Source organism: Cynocephalus volans, chromosome 13 (genome assembly GCF_027409185.1).
Source record: "Cynocephalus volans isolate mCynVol1 chromosome 13, mCynVol1.pri, whole genome shotgun sequence".
NCBI classification, from domain to species: domain Eukaryota; kingdom Metazoa; phylum Chordata; class Mammalia; order Dermoptera; family Cynocephalidae; genus Cynocephalus; species Cynocephalus volans.
The window spans coordinates 56,676,674-56,696,862 of record NC_084472.1 but is presented as its reverse complement, the minus strand read 5'-3'; the positions used below and the strand labels follow the sequence as shown (position 1 = coordinate 56,696,862).

The 20,189-nt window shown below is 35.4% G+C and overlaps 1 protein-coding gene across 4 annotated transcripts in view; it reads left to right on the top strand.

Annotated features, from left to right (window-relative positions):
- The window catches only part of PIGN (phosphatidylinositol glycan anchor biosynthesis class N), a 153,558-nt gene that overhangs the window by 44,072 nt on the left and 89,297 nt on the right, over nt 1-20,189 (top strand). For all 4 annotated transcript variants that reach the window (XM_063077098.1, XM_063077097.1, XM_063077096.1 and 1 more), the window contains exon 13: nt 19,584-19,662. In XM_063077098.1, the coding sequence (XP_062933168.1) occupies nt 19,584-19,662 (79 nt within the window). The remainder of the gene's footprint in view (nt 1-19,583; nt 19,663-20,189) is intronic.

Here is a 20,189-nt window from a genome sequence, read left to right as displayed (position 1 = left end):
ATGGGAGTTATGAAATGTCTGTTGAGATGCATTCCTTCTATACCTAATATGTTGAGTGTTTTTATCATGAATTTGTACTTTTAAAAAATATTTAATTCTTTTGTCAAGTTTCTCATTCTGCTCCTGCATTGTTTTCCAGATAATATTTAATTTTCAATCTGTATTTTTCATGGCTTCCTGAACATCCTTAAGAGGGTTATTCTGAATATTCTCTGTCAGACATTTCATAAATCCACTGTTCTCCTGGGTCTATTGCTTGTGCTTTGTTTGTTTCCTTTGGTAGTATTATATGTCTCTGTTATTTCTTGATCTTTGTGTCTTTATATTGATGCCTGGTTGTTTGAGAAGACTGCTGCCTCTTACAGGTTTTTATGGGTTTTTGTGTGTGTGTGTGGCTGGCCAGTACAGGGATCTGAACCTGTGACTTTGGTGTTATAGTACAGCTGCATTCTAATCAACTGAACTAAGTGGCCAGCCATCCTACAGGTTTTATAGGTGTTCTTTGACCTTTCCTATTTAATATCCAAACTTTGTCTCTGGTCTCTGTGTGTGTGTGTGTTCTCCCCATCCCTATGCTGTGGTGGATTATTAGCTACCACCACTGCTTAAGCTCTTCCCTGGAACTAATTTGATGTCCTGTGGTTAATTCCTGAATTGGGGGAACTTCCTGTGGTGACTGGAACTTGAGCTCTGTACCTGAGACAAATTGCAGTTTTACTGCTGTTTCTCAAACTGGGGAAAATTTTCTGGGTTGATTGGATTTTAATTGTTGGCGTTTTGGTCATTTTCTAGTCTTGTGGGGTCACCACAGACACAACTGGGTAACCCCTGAGTGGTTTCTTTCTCCTGTGGGCTGTGTCCTCTCGCTCCTGTGCAGGTCCAGGGGACACTTGCAAGTGGCTTTGCTGATCTGGGAGATAGAATGTTGCATTCTAAAGCACTCTTCTCCCCTGCAGACTTCAACTAGCTTCACACAAAGGGTGCTAATGTGGCTTTGCCATCTCATGGTATCTGCTCCATGTGCTGGCAGCTGCTCCTTGCCTTGTATTACATTGATCACAGAAGCAGCCAGTGCTTGGAATCTAGCTCTTTTGATTCTTACAATAGCTTTATATGGTAGGTACTATTATTATCTCAATTTCCTTGAGAGGAAATTGAAGCAGAAAGATACTTCCTCCCAAATAACAGAATTAGTAAATGTTGGAGCTGGGATGGAACCCAGGCAGTCTAGCTTAGAGTCTATAACTAAGCAGAATAAGATTTATCCTGCTCACTGTCCTTGAGAAATACTGCTTTAGGGATAAGAAGGTAGGAATGGAAGGAAGATAGGGATTTAAAGTATTGTCAAAGTGAAATCATTAAGCCCTAGGAAATGGATAGGTATAAGGAAAAAGGGAAGAGTTGAAGTGTGAAATGTTCTGGTTTGAGAGATGTTTGGACATTAATATGGTTTACCAAACTGCTGTTCATAGGAGGAAGGATAAGTTCAGTTGTGGATATGCTGAGTTTGAGATGTCTGTAGAATAGCATCATATTATGCACTCAACTGACAATTAGAACTTTGAGTCTAGAGCTCAGAAGCAAGAATTGTGCTCTGAATATAGATTTGGAAATTATCCATGTGGTAGTATTAGTTGAAGCTACGGGGCTAGGGGAAATCCCTCAGTTAAAGATACTAGAGGTTAGAATATTGGGCTAGGACAGAGAGAAAATATGAGAAATGCCGATATTGTTTCTCCTTAGTTTTACATTTCATGAAGTGAATTTTTTATAAATGATAAAACCGAGATTCAGAGGCTTTAAAAAAATTGACATGAAGCTTCTAAGTTCATCTAAGCTCATCTAATCCTTATAATTGTAATCACAGAAAAACAAATATAATGACTAATCCATATATAGAAAGATTCTTGTTTTGAGATTTTTTTTCTCATGCTGTTTTAATTGCAAACTATCATAAAATGTAGTCCTTGAGGATTTTAGTAATCACCAACTAGTAAGTCATAAAATTTTTGTAACTTCATTATATTTCAGAATTGTTCTTAAGGTTTTCCAAATTATTCTTTGTGAATTATGTACAATGTGATGAAAACACTGATTTTTCACAGGGGCTCAAGACAAATTATTATCTCACTAGACAGCATTTATAAGCACAACTAGCCAACTATTCTGTTATATACTTGTATTTATATAGAGATGGAATTTATTAATCATCTTTGATTTATGGAGATTAGAGTAAGTCTTTATTAAAAAGAATAATTTTAGCACTGTGGAATTTTATTAATTTTTTAAAATTTATTTTTCAAGATAATTAGTATGTTCAACATTACACAACATAAACATTTTTTGTGGCTCTTTACCAATTTCTCACTAATCCCCTTCCCCCTCCTCCTTCCTCTTTCCCACCTCTTTACTGAAGAGGGAGTCTGTTCCCCAATGTATGCCTTTTCCTTTCTTCTCCCCTTCTGGAACACCCGTAATTCAGATGTTTGTGTGCTCAAGATTGTCTGCTAGTTAGATTTTATTCATTTTTGTAATCCTTTTTCTTTTTCTTTTTTTTTTATCTGCCTGGGTTATTTCAAAAAGGCTGTCTTCAAGATCAGAAAGTGTTTCTTCTGCTCCCTCTAGCATGCTGTTTAAGCTCTCAGTTATGTTTTTTATTTCATTGAATGAATCCTTCAATCCCAGGAGTTCTGCTAAATTCTTTTTTAAGGTATTAATCTCTTTGTAAATTTTCTCCTTTATATCATGGAGAGTTTTCTCATTTTGTTGTGTCGTCGAAGTGAGTCTTCTTGTATCTCCTTGAGTTTCCTGAGGATTGTTGCTCAGAATTCCTTTTCAGTCATTTCAAGGGTTTCCTGCTCTATGGGGTCTGGTACTTGAGCAGTATTGTATTTCTATGGTGGTGTCATATTTTCTTGTTTTTTCATATTTCTAGTATCCCAATGCTGATGTCTGGTCATCTGGTAGCACAGTTGCTTCTTCTATTACTCTAAAGTGAGCTTTGAAGAAAGAGACTTCCTCCTGTAGATGTGTTTTATATTGATTGTTGAGTATGGTGTTTTATTATTGGTTCTAGGTAGACACAGTAGTGTAGTCTCCATGTGGGTACTTTGGCCAGATTGTCTGTGGGAGATGCATGTGAGTGCCTTCATGGTGTAGGCACTGGGGCATGTAGTGATTCCTTGCTGAGGTTAGTGACACTGTTGGGTCATTGAGGATGTGGGTGGGCTCTCAAGTTCTTGGGAGAAGTGCTGGGTGCCCTATTGCTCTTTGGCTGGAGTGGGTGACCCTGGGTGGGCTTAGTGGCACACCAGCTAGTGTCTCGTGACCCTGATGGGTACTCTGGAGTGATCTGAAGGTCTTCAGCTTAAATGAATGACCCTGGGTGGGGGATCTTAGGGGTTGGTATTAGGATATTAGGCTTTGAAGGAGATACGGGGTTGCTCAACAGTCCCTCAGCTAGAGTGGTTTACTCAGTGGTTTACCTGGGGCTCTGTGCAGATCCCTGTACCCCCAGGGGAGGCATTGAGGTACTCTGTAGCTTCGTTGTTGAAGTGGGCTATGCTCAGTAGGGTTACTGCATTTGTGTTTGGGGCCCTGTATTCTCAGAGGGACACTGAGATGGTCTGCAGCACCACTGTTGAAGTGGGGTACTCCGGGCAAGGTGTTAGCAGTTTTGGGTGGGATCCTTCAGCCTCAAGAGGGATGTTGGTGCCTTCTATCACTGTTCAACTGGAGTAGCCACTCTGGACCTGTCTGCTGTGGTTGTGGACAGGCCCCTGTGATCCTAAGAGCATTACTGGGACACTCTGGATCTCCTCAGCTGGGATGGGCTGTCCTGAATGTGGTTGTTGGGGTTGTGAGTGGGCTGCTGTGCTCCAAGAGAGATGCTGGATTCCTCTGAAGTCCTGTTGCTGGGGCAGGCAGCCCTGGAAAGGCTCATTGGTGCTATAGGCATGTGTCTGTGACCAAGAGAGGCATATGCATCCTCGGCTACCTCTTCGTGGCTGTGCAAAATGCAAGGACGCCTCACCAATCAAGGTGGGGTTGCTGGCAGTGGCTAGATACCTCAGTTAGTTTTCTGACTCTGGCAAGTGTGTACACCAACCCCCTCTGTCCTGAGGGTGGCACACTCACTGCACTGAACTGTCTTGCTGTGCAGAAACCATAGGCCAATCCTGGTGCCAAGCTTGCTGCAGCAGTCTGGGACCTTGGGAGTGGGGGTGTGTTTCCCTCCCCCAGCCAATGCAGCCACTTGTGCCTGAAGCAGTGCCCAAAGGTGTGGCGCAGACTCCCCCATGGGTTGGATTTCAGGTCCACTCACCTTCCTGGGATCAGAAGCTCCTCCTGAGTCCCTGTCACTCTGGAGTGGGGGATAAGTCAGTGTTGGCCAAGAATTTTTCTGTTCTCTTTGTGGCTATCCTGAGTCTCTGCATTCACAAAGTCTCTGTTACTCCTTGATGTATTCCTTCTCCCTTCCTTTCATTTTTCTCTTCCAAGTATAGCAGCACATTTGATGTGCTTTCCATGTGAGAGGGAGAAATAAATAATGTCTCCTTCTAGTTGGCCATCTTGCCTCTCCCCTAATCACTCTTTTAGAGAGTAAATTCCACACTATCAGGAACCTTAAAATGTGTATATTCTTTAACCATGCAACTCCATTGTGTGAAATATATCTTCAGGAAGTAAATGTGGAAAAGTCTTTGCCCCAAGATATTTATCTCAGGGTTATTTGTAATCAAAAAAATGGAAAGCCATATAATTGAACAATAATGTCTCTACTAGATGGGCTATAAAATAACCATTAAACATTCTGTTTCTGGGTACTAATATGTCTTAGAATAAGGTATATGCTATAATAGTAAAATGCAAGTTATGAAGTTAATATATTTTGTGTGATTACAACTACGTTAAAAATTTGTGTGTGAAAATAAAGGAAATTTAACCAAAATGCTAGCATTAGTATGATTTATGCTCTCTAGGTGATTTTTTGTACTTGCTCTTTCGTGTATTTACCAATTATTAAAAATAATTACATGTTTTTTGATAAGGAAAATATTTTTTATAAGTGAAGCTACATTTCTGTATTTTATAGTTTTCTTAAGCAGATCCCATGTGAAGGCACATAAAAACAAGTAAAATTTATTAGCAATGAAAATAGGCAAAATGTAAAATAAACATTGTTTTGCTTATTTTGACCATAGACTTTCATATGGGACACAGACAGATAGGAAACACAACAGAATTTTTACAATTATATTGGAGAGGACCCTAAGTCACATGATGTCTGTCATTTGAAAAAGTGTTGGAAGAGCAAAAGAGTGCAACAGGCAGGGGCCAGATCTGTCCTTGTGGGTAGGTTTGTACTTTGTCTTCAAAGTTGTGGATTTTAAGGCATGGTTAGATTTGTATTTTACAAGTGTCATTCACAGTAACCTGTGAGTTGGGTGAAACAGATTTTTCTCCATTTAATAGAAGGTAAAACTGAAACTCCCAAGTCCTTAGTCATCTTGCTAGTGAGCTGTAGAGCTAGAGCTTGAATTTAGATAGATATTCTTTCTCCTGATCTGATACCCTTTTCATAACTCTTTTCACCTCAAATGCTATACAATTTAATACCTTTATTTTTTTAAGTGAGCGCTATCAGATTTTTTAGTAAATTAGCAAATTTAGTGTAATTTAGTCAATACTCCTTTAAGCAGACTTAGGTCTCATACAGATCAATGATACCATAAGTAAAGTAATTTTAGTTTGTAGAAACTTGGTCTTTTGGATGCCAATCTACCACTGCTAATGTTGCTGTGATTTATTTAATCATTTTTCTCAAAGTCTGATCTTAATGGCAGTTCAACATTATGTAGACATACTAAGTTTTCACTTTCAAGAAGTTATTCCATTTCTGAATAAGGAGTTGTCACTGAAGTAAGCCAAAAGGTTTTATGTCATAACACCTTTGAAATTTTGTTTTTGAATGCTTAAATCCCTCTATACAGTGATGCATGTGTTGAGAGTCATAATTAGTTCACAAAAGTAGAATTTTAAAAAACTTTTTTTTCTCTAGAGTTTTGTCTCACTTTTTTTTTCATTTTTAAGTCACAAAAGATGTGACAGGTTTTAATATGCAACAAAAATACATTTCCTTTTCCAGTGTTCTTCCAAGTTTTCTACTCTGCATTCAAGTATCCTTTCCTATATGAACTCTTACTATCCCAACTAAATATCCTAATATAGGAACCAAACATTCAGTTAAAAATTTTTACATATCCTCACTTCTCACACTCTGTCTTATTGATATCTAAAACTAAAAAAAACTGAATATTTTTGGATGATGCTGTATTCCTTGCTAAACTAACTTGCTATCAAAATCTCACTAATGTAATTCAAAAACTGAAATCGAGTTGGGTATTCATTGTACAACCGTACTTTCTAATATCTCTCAGTTTCCTCTTATTTTTATCCTGATTTTACAAAGATCATTTGGCTAATGGAGTAAATGGTAATACTGTTTGAAAGTTCATATCAGTAAATTAATATCATGATAGGCTTTTTGGCCATTTAGCTCTTAATGTGCATTGTCCCTTACCAAGTATAGTTTGTTTTCTCTCATCAATACCACAGTGTCTCTCCTTCTGACAATACATGTTTATCATCCCCATTTTATATCATCTTGTAGGCTTTTTTCCTAAGGTGCACATTTGAACACCCATGTAACTTTTCAGCGATTATTAAGGTTTTAAGATTTTTTTCTATTATAGTCTTTTATATTCATCAAAGATATGTATCTCATTACTGTCTTATTCACTATAAGGGCACAAGAGCTAATTAATGCTGCAAATATTCCAGAGATTTTATAGTATGGATGAAAAATTTATCATTATTATACTGCATTATACCTAAAACTTGTATTATTCCAGAAAAAGAAATATAGGTCTAGAAAGAATTTAATATAGTCTTTATCAGTGTCTGAACTCTTAGATGTCAATGTTTAAAGTGCTTTCTTTAAAAGAAAACTTATTCTCTGAATAAAAATCCTTATACCAAGTCAATTTACTTTTTAGAAGTAAGAACAGCTGATCAAGTTCTTTATTAGCATCTGAGAGCACATTTTTATTCCTGAAGCCTTCTCTTTGCCATATATTAAATTATGTGGGTTCTTCAGCCTTCCCTTAAAGAAAGTTAATTTTCAGCCCCTTAATTGATCTTGTAACTATTCTGCATCCTCTCCAAATCTCCTTGTCACTGTTTGTACCATCAGCCTAAAAACGAGGAGATGGTAAACACATGCATATATGAAGAGGAAAGTGGTAAAAATCTGTTGTATTCTAAGAGTGTTATAAAGGAACTATTAGTTGAAATAGAAATAATATAGAATACTAAGGAAGTTAAGTAGAAATTTAACTTACACAAGTAATCTAGAAATTTGAGGTTGAAAATTTTCTGACCATTCATTCTAGTAAATAAAATTCCCCCCAAAAGGTTGTGACCTTCAGAAGTAGATAGTTTTCTATACCATCAAATAAATAATCTACATCTTACATTCATGTATCCAAATAGGTACCTCTTTTAGTAATAAGAATGTGTTAAAGTGCTTGGATTTATTGCCTGAATAAGGTTTAGAATGGGAATTTTCACCTCCATGGTTTGATGGGTGACTTCTGAAGAGGTCTGGGTGCAAAGAACTGTGGTTCTGTGTCTCTTTGTGACTTTTGTGACTTATTGGGGAAACTTTTTCTAAGACCAAGATGATATTGCTGGCTGCTGTTGTAGGCCTTTTCTCTTCAGAAATATCTCTGTCTTTCTGTAGTGCCTTAAATCATCTCTCAGTATTACCTTAGTCTCTACATTACAGTGTGTGAAAGAAAATACCTTACCTTGTGTGTTATCTTCCATTAACCCTCCTTCCTCTGTCTAGCCTGTTTCAAAGACATAGTTTTGTATATGAAAGACTGATGACTTTTAAAAATAAATTTTAGTGAAGTATAATATGCATGAAGAAAAGGGCATATAAATCCTAAGTGTACAGCTATGAATTCTTACAAAATGTACAGATTCTTGTAACCAACACCTAGAACAAAATAGAACATTGCATCATGCACAAGTCTCCTTAATGCCTTCTCCAGGTCTCTACCTTGACTTATAAATACCATAGAGTAGTTTTACCTATTTCTGAATTTTATAGAGAGGGAATTGCACAGTTTGTTCTCATTTGGGCCTAGTTTTTCTTGCTCAACGTTGTGTTTGTAAGATTTATCTATGATGTTTTATGTGGCAGTACAGTTGACCCTTGACCAACATGGGGGTTAGGGGCACTCACCTCATGCATGGTTGAAAATCCACATATAACTTCTGAGTCCTGAAGAACTTAATTACTAATAGCCTACTGTTGAGTGGAAGCCTTACCGACAGCATAAACAGTTGATTAACATATATTTTTTATGTTATATGTGTGATATACTCCTATAAAGTAAGTCAGAGGAAAGAAAATGTTACTAAAATGTTACTAAAGAAATAAGAAAGAGAAAATACATTTACTGTACTGTACAGTATTTATTGAGAATAATCAGCATATAAGTGGACCTGTGTAGTTCAATCCCGTGTTGTTCAAGGGTCAACTGTACTTTGTTGTTTTTTATTGCTGTGTAGTATTGTACGAATCTGCAATTAATTTATCCATTCTACTGTTGATGGACATTTGGATTGGTTGTAGTTTTTGTTTGTTACATATAGCGTACATATCTTTTGATGCACACATATATACACATTTCTGTTGGGTATATACTTAAGAATAATATTGTTGGGTCATAGTTTATATATATGTTTACCTTTATTGGATACTCCCAAACAGTTTTCCAAAATGGTTATACTAATGTATATTCTGCAGGGGAGTAAAATTTTACGTCCATCCTTTTAGGGTTTTTTCTGGGTGGGCTTGAAAATTAAATTGACGTAAGACAGATCAACAGAAGAAAAGCATACAAATTTATTCAATACAAGTTTTATGTGTCATGGGACCCATCATAAGGAAATGAAGACCCAAAGACACAGTTAGAGATGAACACTTAGTATACTGAATTAGACAAAGAAAAGTAAATTATAAAAATGTGACAAGGCAAAGGGGCTGGAGCTAGGGTAGATAATTAGGTGAAGTGTCTAAGAGGATAAGGATTAGTCTAACAAGGTTTGTTTGTGCAGATTTCCCTGCCTTCAGCTTCTGTCCTTGGTGATAGGAATACTTTCCTTCTTGTATAGGGAAAACATTTTTCACATGGGAATTTCATCTCCTATTTTTAAAAAACAGAAAGGTCAGAGTGATCTTTTTGCACCTGCTGTTTGTCAAGTGCCTTTAACTCAAAATAGACAGTATACCATAGTAGCATATTTTTAACTCTTTCAGTTCCCGCCAGCAGTATATAAGACTTCCAATTTCTCTGTATCCTCACCTATACTTGGTATTGTTAATTTTAGCCATTATGGTGGTGATTTTTTTGTGGAAAGGTTTAAAGGCAAACAGAATCCTTTCTCTTTCTACATGGGAATTAAATTTGAATTCACACTTTAATTCCACTTCTGTAGGAACCTGATAAAAGTAGAATATCAGCTTACAGTTAATAAACACCCATGTTTTATAAACAGTATCTGGACTGGTAGGACTGTGAATAAACTATAAATACCTGTTAGGAATCCATAGCCCTGACTGTGGTGCAGTATTATAAGTAGGCTTATCCCTTGTGAGATTTGTATGCTCATGGGCTGTTAAAAGTGATATTGTTCAACAGATAATGTTGGAATGTTGGATGCATATGTGCAAAAAAAATGATGTTGAACTCTACCTCACACCTTACATGAAATTTAACTCAAAATGGATGATAATCCAGCAAAATAGTTTAGCTTATAACCTAGTGTTTGAGCTAAAACTATAAAACTTTTATAAGAAAACATAGTAGTAAATCTTTGTGTCATTAGGATAGGCACTCGTTTCTTAGCTACAACAACAAAAGAAGTTAAAAACTTTTGTGTGTCAAAAAATACCATGGGAGAAAATATTTGCAAATCATGTATCTGACAAGAGGCATGTATCCAGGATATATATAAAAAACTTTTACAACTTAAGAATTAAAAGACAAATAATCCAAATTTTAAAAATGGATAAAGGATTAATAGACATTTTCCCAAAGAAGATATACAAATGTCCAATAAACACGTGAAATGGTACTCAGTGTCATTAGTCACGAAGGAAATCAAAACCACAATGAGATATTAATTCACACCCATGAAGATGACTAAAATTTAAAAAACAGACAACCAGACAATAATTACTGTAAGGATGTGGAGAAGCTGGGACCCTCATACACTGGTGGCAAGAATGTAAAATCGTGTAGCAGCTTTGCCAAACTATTTGGCGATTTCTTAAAATGTTAACGTAGAATTACCATATGACTCATTCATTCTGTTCAAAGATATCTGTCAAGTGAAATGAAAGCATATGTCCATGCAAAAACTTGTACACAAGTGCTTATAGCAGCATTTATAATTTTCAAAAAGCAGAAACAATCTGGTTTTTTTTTATTAGTCAATTTTTTAAAAAAATTTTATTTTGTCGATATACATTGTGGTTGATTATTGTTGCCCCTTACCAAAATCTCCCTCCCTCCTCCCTCTCCTCCTTCCCCCCCAACAATGTCCTTTCTGTTTGCTTGTAAAGGAGAAACAATCTAAATATCCATCAAGTGATGAATGGATAAACAAAATGTAGTATATCCATACTATGGAATACTATTCAGCAATAAAGAAGAAATGAAATAATGATAAATGATACAACGTGGATGAGCTGTGAAAAGATTACGCTAAATGAAAAATGTCAGTTATAAAAAACCCCATATTCGATGATGCCATTTATGTGAAATATCCACAACAGGCAAATTCATAGAGCGAAAAAATAGATTAGTGGTTGCTTGGAACTAATGTGAGTGGGGAGAGTAAGAATGAGGAATGACTGCTAATGTGTGTGATTTCTTTTGGGATTGATGAAAATGTTCTGAAATTAGATTGTGGTGATTATTATTCAACTTTGTGAATATACTAAGAACCTCAACTGTACACTTGAAATGAATTTTATGGTATGTGAAATATGTCTCACTTTAAATAAAAGAGAAAGAGAGAGATGGGTTCCTGTGGGGCATGGAACCTCTAAACCGGATTGGCTACCTCACCAACCCTTGTGATCTCATTCTCACACCTGAGCTGTCACTTTTGGGATCATAAAACAGTCTCTGGACTGATGTGTAGACTCCCACAGAACAGAAAGTTATTAATACATTGTATTTTTCTAAGTGAAGCCAGTGTCAGGTGTGGCTTATTGTGGCTGTGTGACTTTTATACCCAATTGCACCTCAGAACCAACACTGGTGATAAAGTAGAATGCATATTGCGTTTTCCGTTTCTTTCTCAGGTTTGCTAAGTTGTGTTTTTTAGGAATTTGTCTGTTTCGTCTAAAGTTTTAAATGTACCAGTGTAAAAGTTACCATAACATTTTTTTAATGTTTGGGGGATCTGTAGTAATACTTCCTTCTAAATTTTGTATATTATATTATTAATTTGTGCCTCCCCTCTTTCTCTTTTTTTTTTTTTTCCTTGATTGGTCTTATTAGAGGTCTAGCAATCTTATTAGTCTTTTCAAATAATGAACTTTGGGTTTTATTTCTTTTCTCATTGTGTGTTTGTTTTTCTATTAATTTCTGCTCCAATCTTTAATATTTGTTCTATACCTTTTGTGTTTAATTTGCTGTCCTTTTCCAACCTCTTGAATTGGCTACCTAGACAATTGATTTTCAGTCTTTTTTTTTAAATAATATATACATATGAATTTTCCTCTAAGCACAGCTTTATCTGCACCCTACAAGCTTTTTATGTCTTATTCCCATTCTCATTCAGTTTAAGATTTTTTTTTGCTTTTTGTGGTTTCTGGGGCTTATGGTTTATTTTGAAGTCTGTTGCTCACTTTCTAAACATTTGAAGTTTTATGATTATCTTTCATTATCAATCTCTAGCTAATTTCCACTGTGGTCAAAAAAAATGCTGTCTCAGTTATTTTGAAATTTGTTGAGTCTTGCTTTAAGGAACAACATATGGTTAATTTTGGTAAATGTTAAACTTGAAGAGAACTAGTACTCTGTTGTTGTTGCTTGCAGTGTGATACATATGTTATTTAGGGTAAGTGTGTTAATTGTTTTGTTCAGATCTTCTGTATCCTTACTGATTTTTTTGTTTGTTCTGTCAGTTGAGAGAGATTTTTCCAGTTTTCAACTGACTGGATTTGTCTGTTTTCTCTTTTACTTCTGTCAATTTTGCTTTATAGATTTTGAAACTACATTGTCCTAGTCTTTTTCTGTTAAGTGGCGTATTCAGACCATTTATACATACTATAATTACTGATGTATTTGGTTTTGTTTTCTATTTATCCCATCTTTTTTATGTTTCATTTTCAGTTCTATTTTATCTTCTTATGATTAATACACTATTTTAAATTATTTTAGTTCTTCAGCTCCCCCTGCCCCCATATTGGCTTGTTATTTTTACATACTTTTAATGGTTAAAAGAATCAAATATTGCTTCTGCCAATTCTCTCCCCACTCCCCCCAGAATTCTAATTATATATGTATTAAATCTGTTCACCATGACACATATATTAAATCTGTTCACCATGACTTGTATATATTTTTATAGTCTTTTCTGTATTTTTCAATCTTTTTGCTCTTCAAGCTTCAGGCAAGATATTTTCTAAAGAACCTATATTCTATTATATCAGATCTCTCTTCTGTTGAATACAGATTGCTGTCATTGAGTTCTTAGTCTCAGTTATTACATTTTTTTCAATTTAAGAATTTTCATTGTAATTCTTTTAAAAAATAGATTCAAGTTCTTTGGTACAATTTTCTATCTTCTCCGCTGTTACTGAACATATTAACCAAGATAATTTTAACATCTGTACCTGATAACACCAAAAACCATATCATTTGTGAGTTTGTTGCTATTGTCTTTTTTCAGTTGGTCCTGTTTGTTAAGTCTGTTAATTTTTTTTTTTTTTTTAAAGATGACCGGTAAGGGGATCTTAACCCTTGACTTGGTGTGGTCAGCACCACGAGCGAACCGGCCATCTATATATGGGATCCGAACCCGGGGCCTTGGTATTATCAGCACCGCACTCTCCCGAGTGAGCCACAGGCTGGCCCCAAGTCTGTTAATTTTTAAATGAATGCTTGTTGTTATAAATTAAAAGTTCAGAAGTTCTAGATTATCACATTTTTGTCCAAGAGAGGTTTTACCTAGTCGTCTGAAAGGCACAAAGAATGGTGGCCAACTCCAGGCTGTGTTGCAGTTTTAAGTCTCCTCTAATCTTTGGTTGTCTCTGCTCTTAAGAGTGTAGCCTGCCAGGCATTCCAATTGAGAGCTTGCTGTGTTATCTGGTGGTTCCTGAATGCCAGTTTTTGTCTCTTATACATATTGAGACTAACAAAACTTCTGTTTGCTTTTCAGGGGCTTTCTTTTTTTCCTCTTGTCCTGCACAACTGAGTGTCAGACTTACCTCCTTTTTTATTTCCCTTCTCACCAGGACTTGGCCTGTGTTTCTTTACCTGTGTTCTGCAAATAATATTCTCTCTCACTTCCTAATACTTCACCTCATAATCTATCTTAAATTAGTTTAAGTAGTTCCAGATGAGCTTTTTTTGATGTCTTTTATTTTTTCCAAATCCAAAATGAAATTGCATATTATTTTCTTATTTTTCTTTCTTCTTAGGTTCTCAAGTCCTAGCTGCATTGGCAGCCTCACACTTTAATTTTTATCTCTCCAGTCTTATAAATTTGCTAAAGGCCTTATTGGATTCTCTACCCTCTCACAGCCGCTGTATGCCCAAATTCTCAGCCTTTTGTCTTCTGTCAAAATGACAGATTTCCTAAGAGTTACAGCTTGTAGAATGTTGAATTACTTCTTGATTTCCTTCTCACTAGGATCTTAGCCCTTAATTTCTTGATCATCTTAGTACCTTCAAGTAGATTTTTAATTTTATTTTATCAAGATTTCTAGTCATTCCTATTGAGAGTATTGGTATGCCCAAGCTTCTCTGTCATAGCCATAAAAGCTATGGTTAAATTTTAATGTTTTAATTGTTTTATTTTTAAAAATAGGTTGATAAAAAGTTAATGAAAAGTAATTCCTGCACACAATAAAAATCACACAAACGATAATAAACAGTCACCTTTCTTCCTGTGTTCCAGTCTTACAGTCTTTTTCTCTGGAGGCAAAGTTGCAGTTTATTATGCATCTGTCGTATGGTTTTCATATGTAGATGTATGTATACATACCTCTTGTTAACGTATTTTAAATTTTAATTATGAGGTACTTCAAACATGCTCACAAGAATAGAGAATATAACAAAAATACTTGTACTCACAACCCAGGTTTAAGAAATGTTAGTATTTTTACCATATTTTTTTAGATCCTCTTTATTTATTTATTTTTAGGAAATAAAATGGTGTAATACAATTTAATTCCTATTTTAAAAATCTATTTTTTTAATTCTTTTTTTCTATTTGGTATGATTTTCAAGATTTGTTTATGTTGATACATGCAGATCTCTCTCAACTGATTTTAATTTATGTATGGCATTTCTTTAATTACTCCCCTGCCAACCCCCTTTGCTTTCTTGTTGTTTGTTTTGTTTTGCCTTTTTAACATAAATATGAACATATTGTACCTTATATTCTGGACTTTACATTTCTCACAAAACCTCATTATGTTTCAGATATGTGATGCTAAAAAAGCTTATTTTGCATCCCTTTTCAACTTGATGGAAAACTAAAAAAACAAAAAAATTTTTTTTTTTTTGGTGGCTGGCCAGTACAGGGATCAAACCTTGGACCTTGGTGTTCAAAGTTTATTTTGGTGGACGAGTTTATGAGAGTCTTTAATGTCATGGTGCTACAGTGAGATTTGTATAGGACATTTTGATGAATTGCAGACATATTGCAAACCTTTGGTATTTATAAATAGTCCAAGATTTATAAATAGTCCATTTAGGAAAAATTATAAATTAGCCTGACCCCTATTTCTTTACCTGAGTACTCATAATATGATATAATATGATATAATCTAATATAAGGGTACTTCAAAAAGTTTATGGAAAAATGAGATTGAAAGATAATACGAATATTTCCATGAACTTTTTGAAGACTCTTCGTATAATATAATATAATATGACATAATACACAAATATTTCTCCTTAGAAAATGTTTCTTCTCTCATTCTTCTTAAGACTTGATTTGAGAATGTGTATTTAATTAGCTTAAGTAGTAATTAGTTTCAGACAAGCTTTTTCCCCCCCATCTTTTAATTTAATTTAGCAAATCCTTAGGTGCTTTAAGAATGGCAATGTATATTATTATCTTATTTTTCTTCCTTTTTTAGGTCTGTAATATTTTGATGGCATTTTATTCAATTAAGGTTTATTGATTCATTTTATATGCTTAGCACTTTGCTAAGTATAATTGTGGATATTAATGAAAGTATAAGACATTATCTTGGTCCACACGGAGGTTAAAATTTAATTGAAGAGAAATAAACTGACCATTAGACCACACTAAAGTGCTGATGGTGTGAGGTGAGATTTGGAGTGGACCATAAAGGATTATGAAGATTTGATTTTGGAAAGTGGAGAGGGGAAGATCTTTACAAGCAAGAACTCACAAGTGAATACAAGATAGGGAAAGAATGAAGACTTTAACAGCTATATAGCTGAGGGTATAGATTTGGGATATGGGAAATTAGGTGGATTAGAAGGAGAGGGTCATCAATAGTCCAGGAAGATTGGAACTGAGGAAGTAGAAAATAAGATGCCCATATCAATTGCAGTCAAATGCTCTAACCTTGAGCTATACATCCCACGATGTCCATATCAATAGCAAGTAAGATAGAGGATGAATCAGTATTTTATGAAGCTGAGTGGATCACAGCAAGGGGAAGGACGTCAACTAGGAGGCTTTTATAGAAATGTGGAAAATTTAATTTATTTATTTATTATTATTATTTTTTTAAATTTTATTTTGTCGATATACATTGTGGCTGATTATTGCTCCCCATCACCAAAACCTCCCTCCCTTCTCCCTCCTCCCCTCCCCCCCAATAATGTCCTTTCTCTTTGCTTGTCGTATCAACTTCAAGTAATTGTGGTTGTTATATATTCTTCCCCCCCCCCCGGTTTTGTGTGTGTGTGTGTGTGTGTGTGTGTGTGTGTGTGTGAATTTATATATTAATTTTTAGCTCCCACCAATAAGTGAGAACATGTGGTATTTCTCTTTCTGTGCCTGACTTGTTTCACTTAATATAATTCTCTCAAGGTCCATCCATGTTGTTGCAAATGGCAGTATTTCATTCGTTTTTATAGCTGAGTAGTATTCCATTGTGTAGATGTACCACATTTTCCGTATCCACTCATCTGATGATGGACATTTGGGCTGGTTCCAACTCTTGGCTATTGTAAAGAGTGCTGCGATGAACATTGGGGAACAGGTATACCTCCAACTTGATGATTTCCATTCCTCTGGGTATATTCCCAACAGTGGGACAGCTGGGTCGTATGGTAGATCTATCTGCAATTGTTTGAGGAACCTCCATACCATTTTCCATAGAGGCTGCACCATTTTGCAGTCCCACCAACAATGTATGAGAGTTCCTTTTTCTCTGCAACCTCGCCAGCATTTATCGTTCATAGTCTTTTGGATTTTAGCCATCCTAACTGGGGTTAGATGGTATCTCAGTGTGGTTTTGATTTGCATTTCCCGGATGCTGAGTGATGTGGAGCATTTTTTCATATGTCTGTTGGCCATTTGTATATCTTCCTTAGAGAAATGCCTACTTAGCTCTTTTGCCCATTTTTTAATTGGGTTGCTTGTTTTTTTCTTATAAAGTTGTTTGAGTTCCTTATATATTCTGGATATTAATCCTTTGTCAGATGTATATTTTGCAAATATTTTCTCCCACTCTGTTGGTTGTCTTTTAACTCTGTTAATTGTTTCTTTTGCTGTGCAGAAGCTTTTTAGTTTGATATAATCCCATTTGTTTATTTTTCCTTTGGTTGCCCGTGCTTTGGGGGTTGTATTCATGAAGTCTGTGTCCAGTCCTATTTCCTGAAGTGTTTCTCCTATGTTTTCTTTAAGAAGTTTTATTGTTTCAGGGTGTATATTTAAATCCTTAATCCATTTTGAGTTGATTTTAGTATATGGTGAGAGGTATGGATCTAGTTTCATTCCCCTGCATATGGATATCCAGTTATCCCAGCAGCATTTGCTGAAGAGGCAGTCCCTTCCCCAGTGAATAGGCTTGGTGCCTTTGTCAAAGATCAGATGGCAGTAAGTGTGTGGGTTGATTTCTGGATTCTCTATTCTATTCCATTGGTCAGTGTGTCTGTTTTTATGTCAGTACCATACTGTTTTGGTTATTATAGCTTTGTAGTATAGCTTAAAGTCAGGTAGTGTTATGCCTCCAGCTTTATTTTTTTTGCTCAGCATTGCTTTGGCTATGCGTGGTCTTTTATTGTTCCATATAAATGTCTGGATAGTTTTTTCCATTTCTGAGAAAAATGTCTTTGGAATTTTGATGGGGATTGCATTGAATTTGTATATCACTTTGGGTAGTATGGACATTTTCACTATGTTGATTCTTCCAATCCAAGAGCATGTGATATCTTTCCATCTTCTTGTATCCTCTCTAATTTCTCTGAGCAGTGGTTTGTAGTTCTCATGATAGAGATTTTTCACATCCTTGGTTAACTCAATTCCTAAGTATTTTATTTTTTTGGTGGCTATTGTAAATGGGCAGGCTTTCTTGATTTCTCGTTCTGCATGTTCACTATTGGAGAAAAGAAATGCTACTGATTTTTGTGTGTTGATTTTGTATCCTGCTACTGTGCTGAAATCATTTATCAATTCCAAGAGTTTTTTTGTAGCGGTTTTAGGCTGTTCGATATATAGGATCATGTCATCTGCAAACAGGGACAGTTTGACTTCATCTTTTCCAATCTGGATGCCCTTTGGAAAATTTAATTTAGATACAGCTTTCAAAATATGTCTGTGCCCTTTGGCCCAGTAATTCCATTTCTAAGACTAATAGGAAAATATTTTGAAATGTGTAGTGTCTAAAGAGACAGAGAACTGGATCAAGGCAACATTTTAAAATAACTTGTTTTTCTTTTTTGTCACTGCCTCCTGGTATCTTTCTCCAAATCCTTGTTAGTACAGTGGTGGGAAATTTTCCTGCTGTCTGAAATACAAGAACCTAGCAACTGGGTTCCCCTGAGTTGGAAGATCTGGCAGCTATTAGAATAGGCACAGATTCTTAATTAGGGTTTCCCATAGAACTCTCTTAAGAGAGTTGATAGATGGGCTTCTGGGCTGAAATTATATGTAAGCTTTTAGATTATCTGCATTTTCTAGATAAGAGTTTCAGATTCTGAAAGAAGTCATCATAAAATTAATAATCATTGCTTAAAAGATTTACTTCCTACAAATCTCGGTCTTACCTCTTCAGAGACTGCTGGCACCAAGCAGAAGAGACAGGTGATTATATTTATGTCAAACCATATGAAGTTGCCAATATTTAATTTAGTAGTTAGTGACATATAAAAACATCAGTTTCATATGGTCCAAACTGATATATCCTTAAATAACTTTCTATGCATTTTTTAAATGTAAAAGTATTTACTTTACAAGGAATGCAGGTTTTAGTTAAGCAGTATATGTTCAAATTTGTGTTTAAAGGTACTCATTTATTCCATTAACGTAATTGAGTTCTGATTGTATTTCCTCAGTTTCTACATTCCATAAACTTAATATGTTTAGATATATATAGTTTTGGGTTATGCAGTATTTCTTAGGAGTATTTCTCTTGTATATTTAAGGTTTCTACTGTGGTAAAACAGGACAGGGAAATGATGGAAAGAGAAATGAAAAATAGAGGAATCATAAAAGGTATACGAGTATGGTATAGTATAAGAATGATGAATAGGTTCAAATTATTCACTAACTTCCATTGTTGGTCAGGCTCTGCCTAGAGCTCTTTGCTAATGAGAATTCTCAGGCCCTGAATTCCCACCCTGGGTCAGGGACAAAAAGTGCAGTGATAGATCTGCCCTATCTCTCCTCTGCCATGAGCAGAGGAGGGCTCAGTAGTGTAACTCATGCCATTGGTGTTTCATTATTTTGATTTAATCCGAATTTCTTTGTTAGCCAGAGTATTACATTTCTTCAAAATGATGGATTATATGACTTTCATAAGTGTATTTGGCAGTTGAAACTTTGGATCAAGAAAACTAAATTTAACTTAAACTATTTCCTGGAAGAGTTCAGATAACCAGCAACAATACAATTTAGCTTGAGGTTTATTTCTTTCCTTTGTGTTTTGATTTTTTTTCTCAATTTTCATTATCCCCCCTTTTTTTAATTAAGGAAAAAAAAACCCAAGAAAAAAATGCAATCAAAATTAGGAAACACATTAAACCTGTTTGGTGTTTTGTTCTCTTTTTCCTTTGTAGGTTGCTTTCTGATTCTGAACAGCTCAATATTTTAAGAAAAGCAAGATCTTATATAAAACAGAGAAAGTTTGATGAAGCAGTAAGTATACAGGCCTTGTAGGCATAAATAACTGATTATCATTTCGGGAGTGGGGAGGGGTGAGGTATGGCTGTGGAGAGCAAAGTGCGCAGGCCAGGGAGCTTTCCTGAGCCCTCAAGGAGGGGTTGAATTTCCTGAGTAGCTGCTTTAGCCATGGACATACTTCTCTTCTTTCAGATAATATTACAGATAAATTTTTCTAGGTTATTATTAGAAATGAACTACTACCATTTTTTAAATGAAGGAATATATTCCAAGTTTCTGTCACCTTACTTCTATGTAATATTTTAGAATACCACATATTTGTCATTTGGAATTATCTATACACTATCAGAAGTCTAATGATTCATGTTGAAGCTTTGACTCTTCCCAGTTCCTACCCCACTATGTATTCCATTAATTCTTTTTTTTTTTTTTTTTTTTTGTCTTTTTCGTGACCGGTACTCAGCCAGTGAGTGCACCGGCCATTCCTATATAGGATCCGAACCCACGGCAGGAGCGTCACCGCACTCCCTGCGCCGCACTCA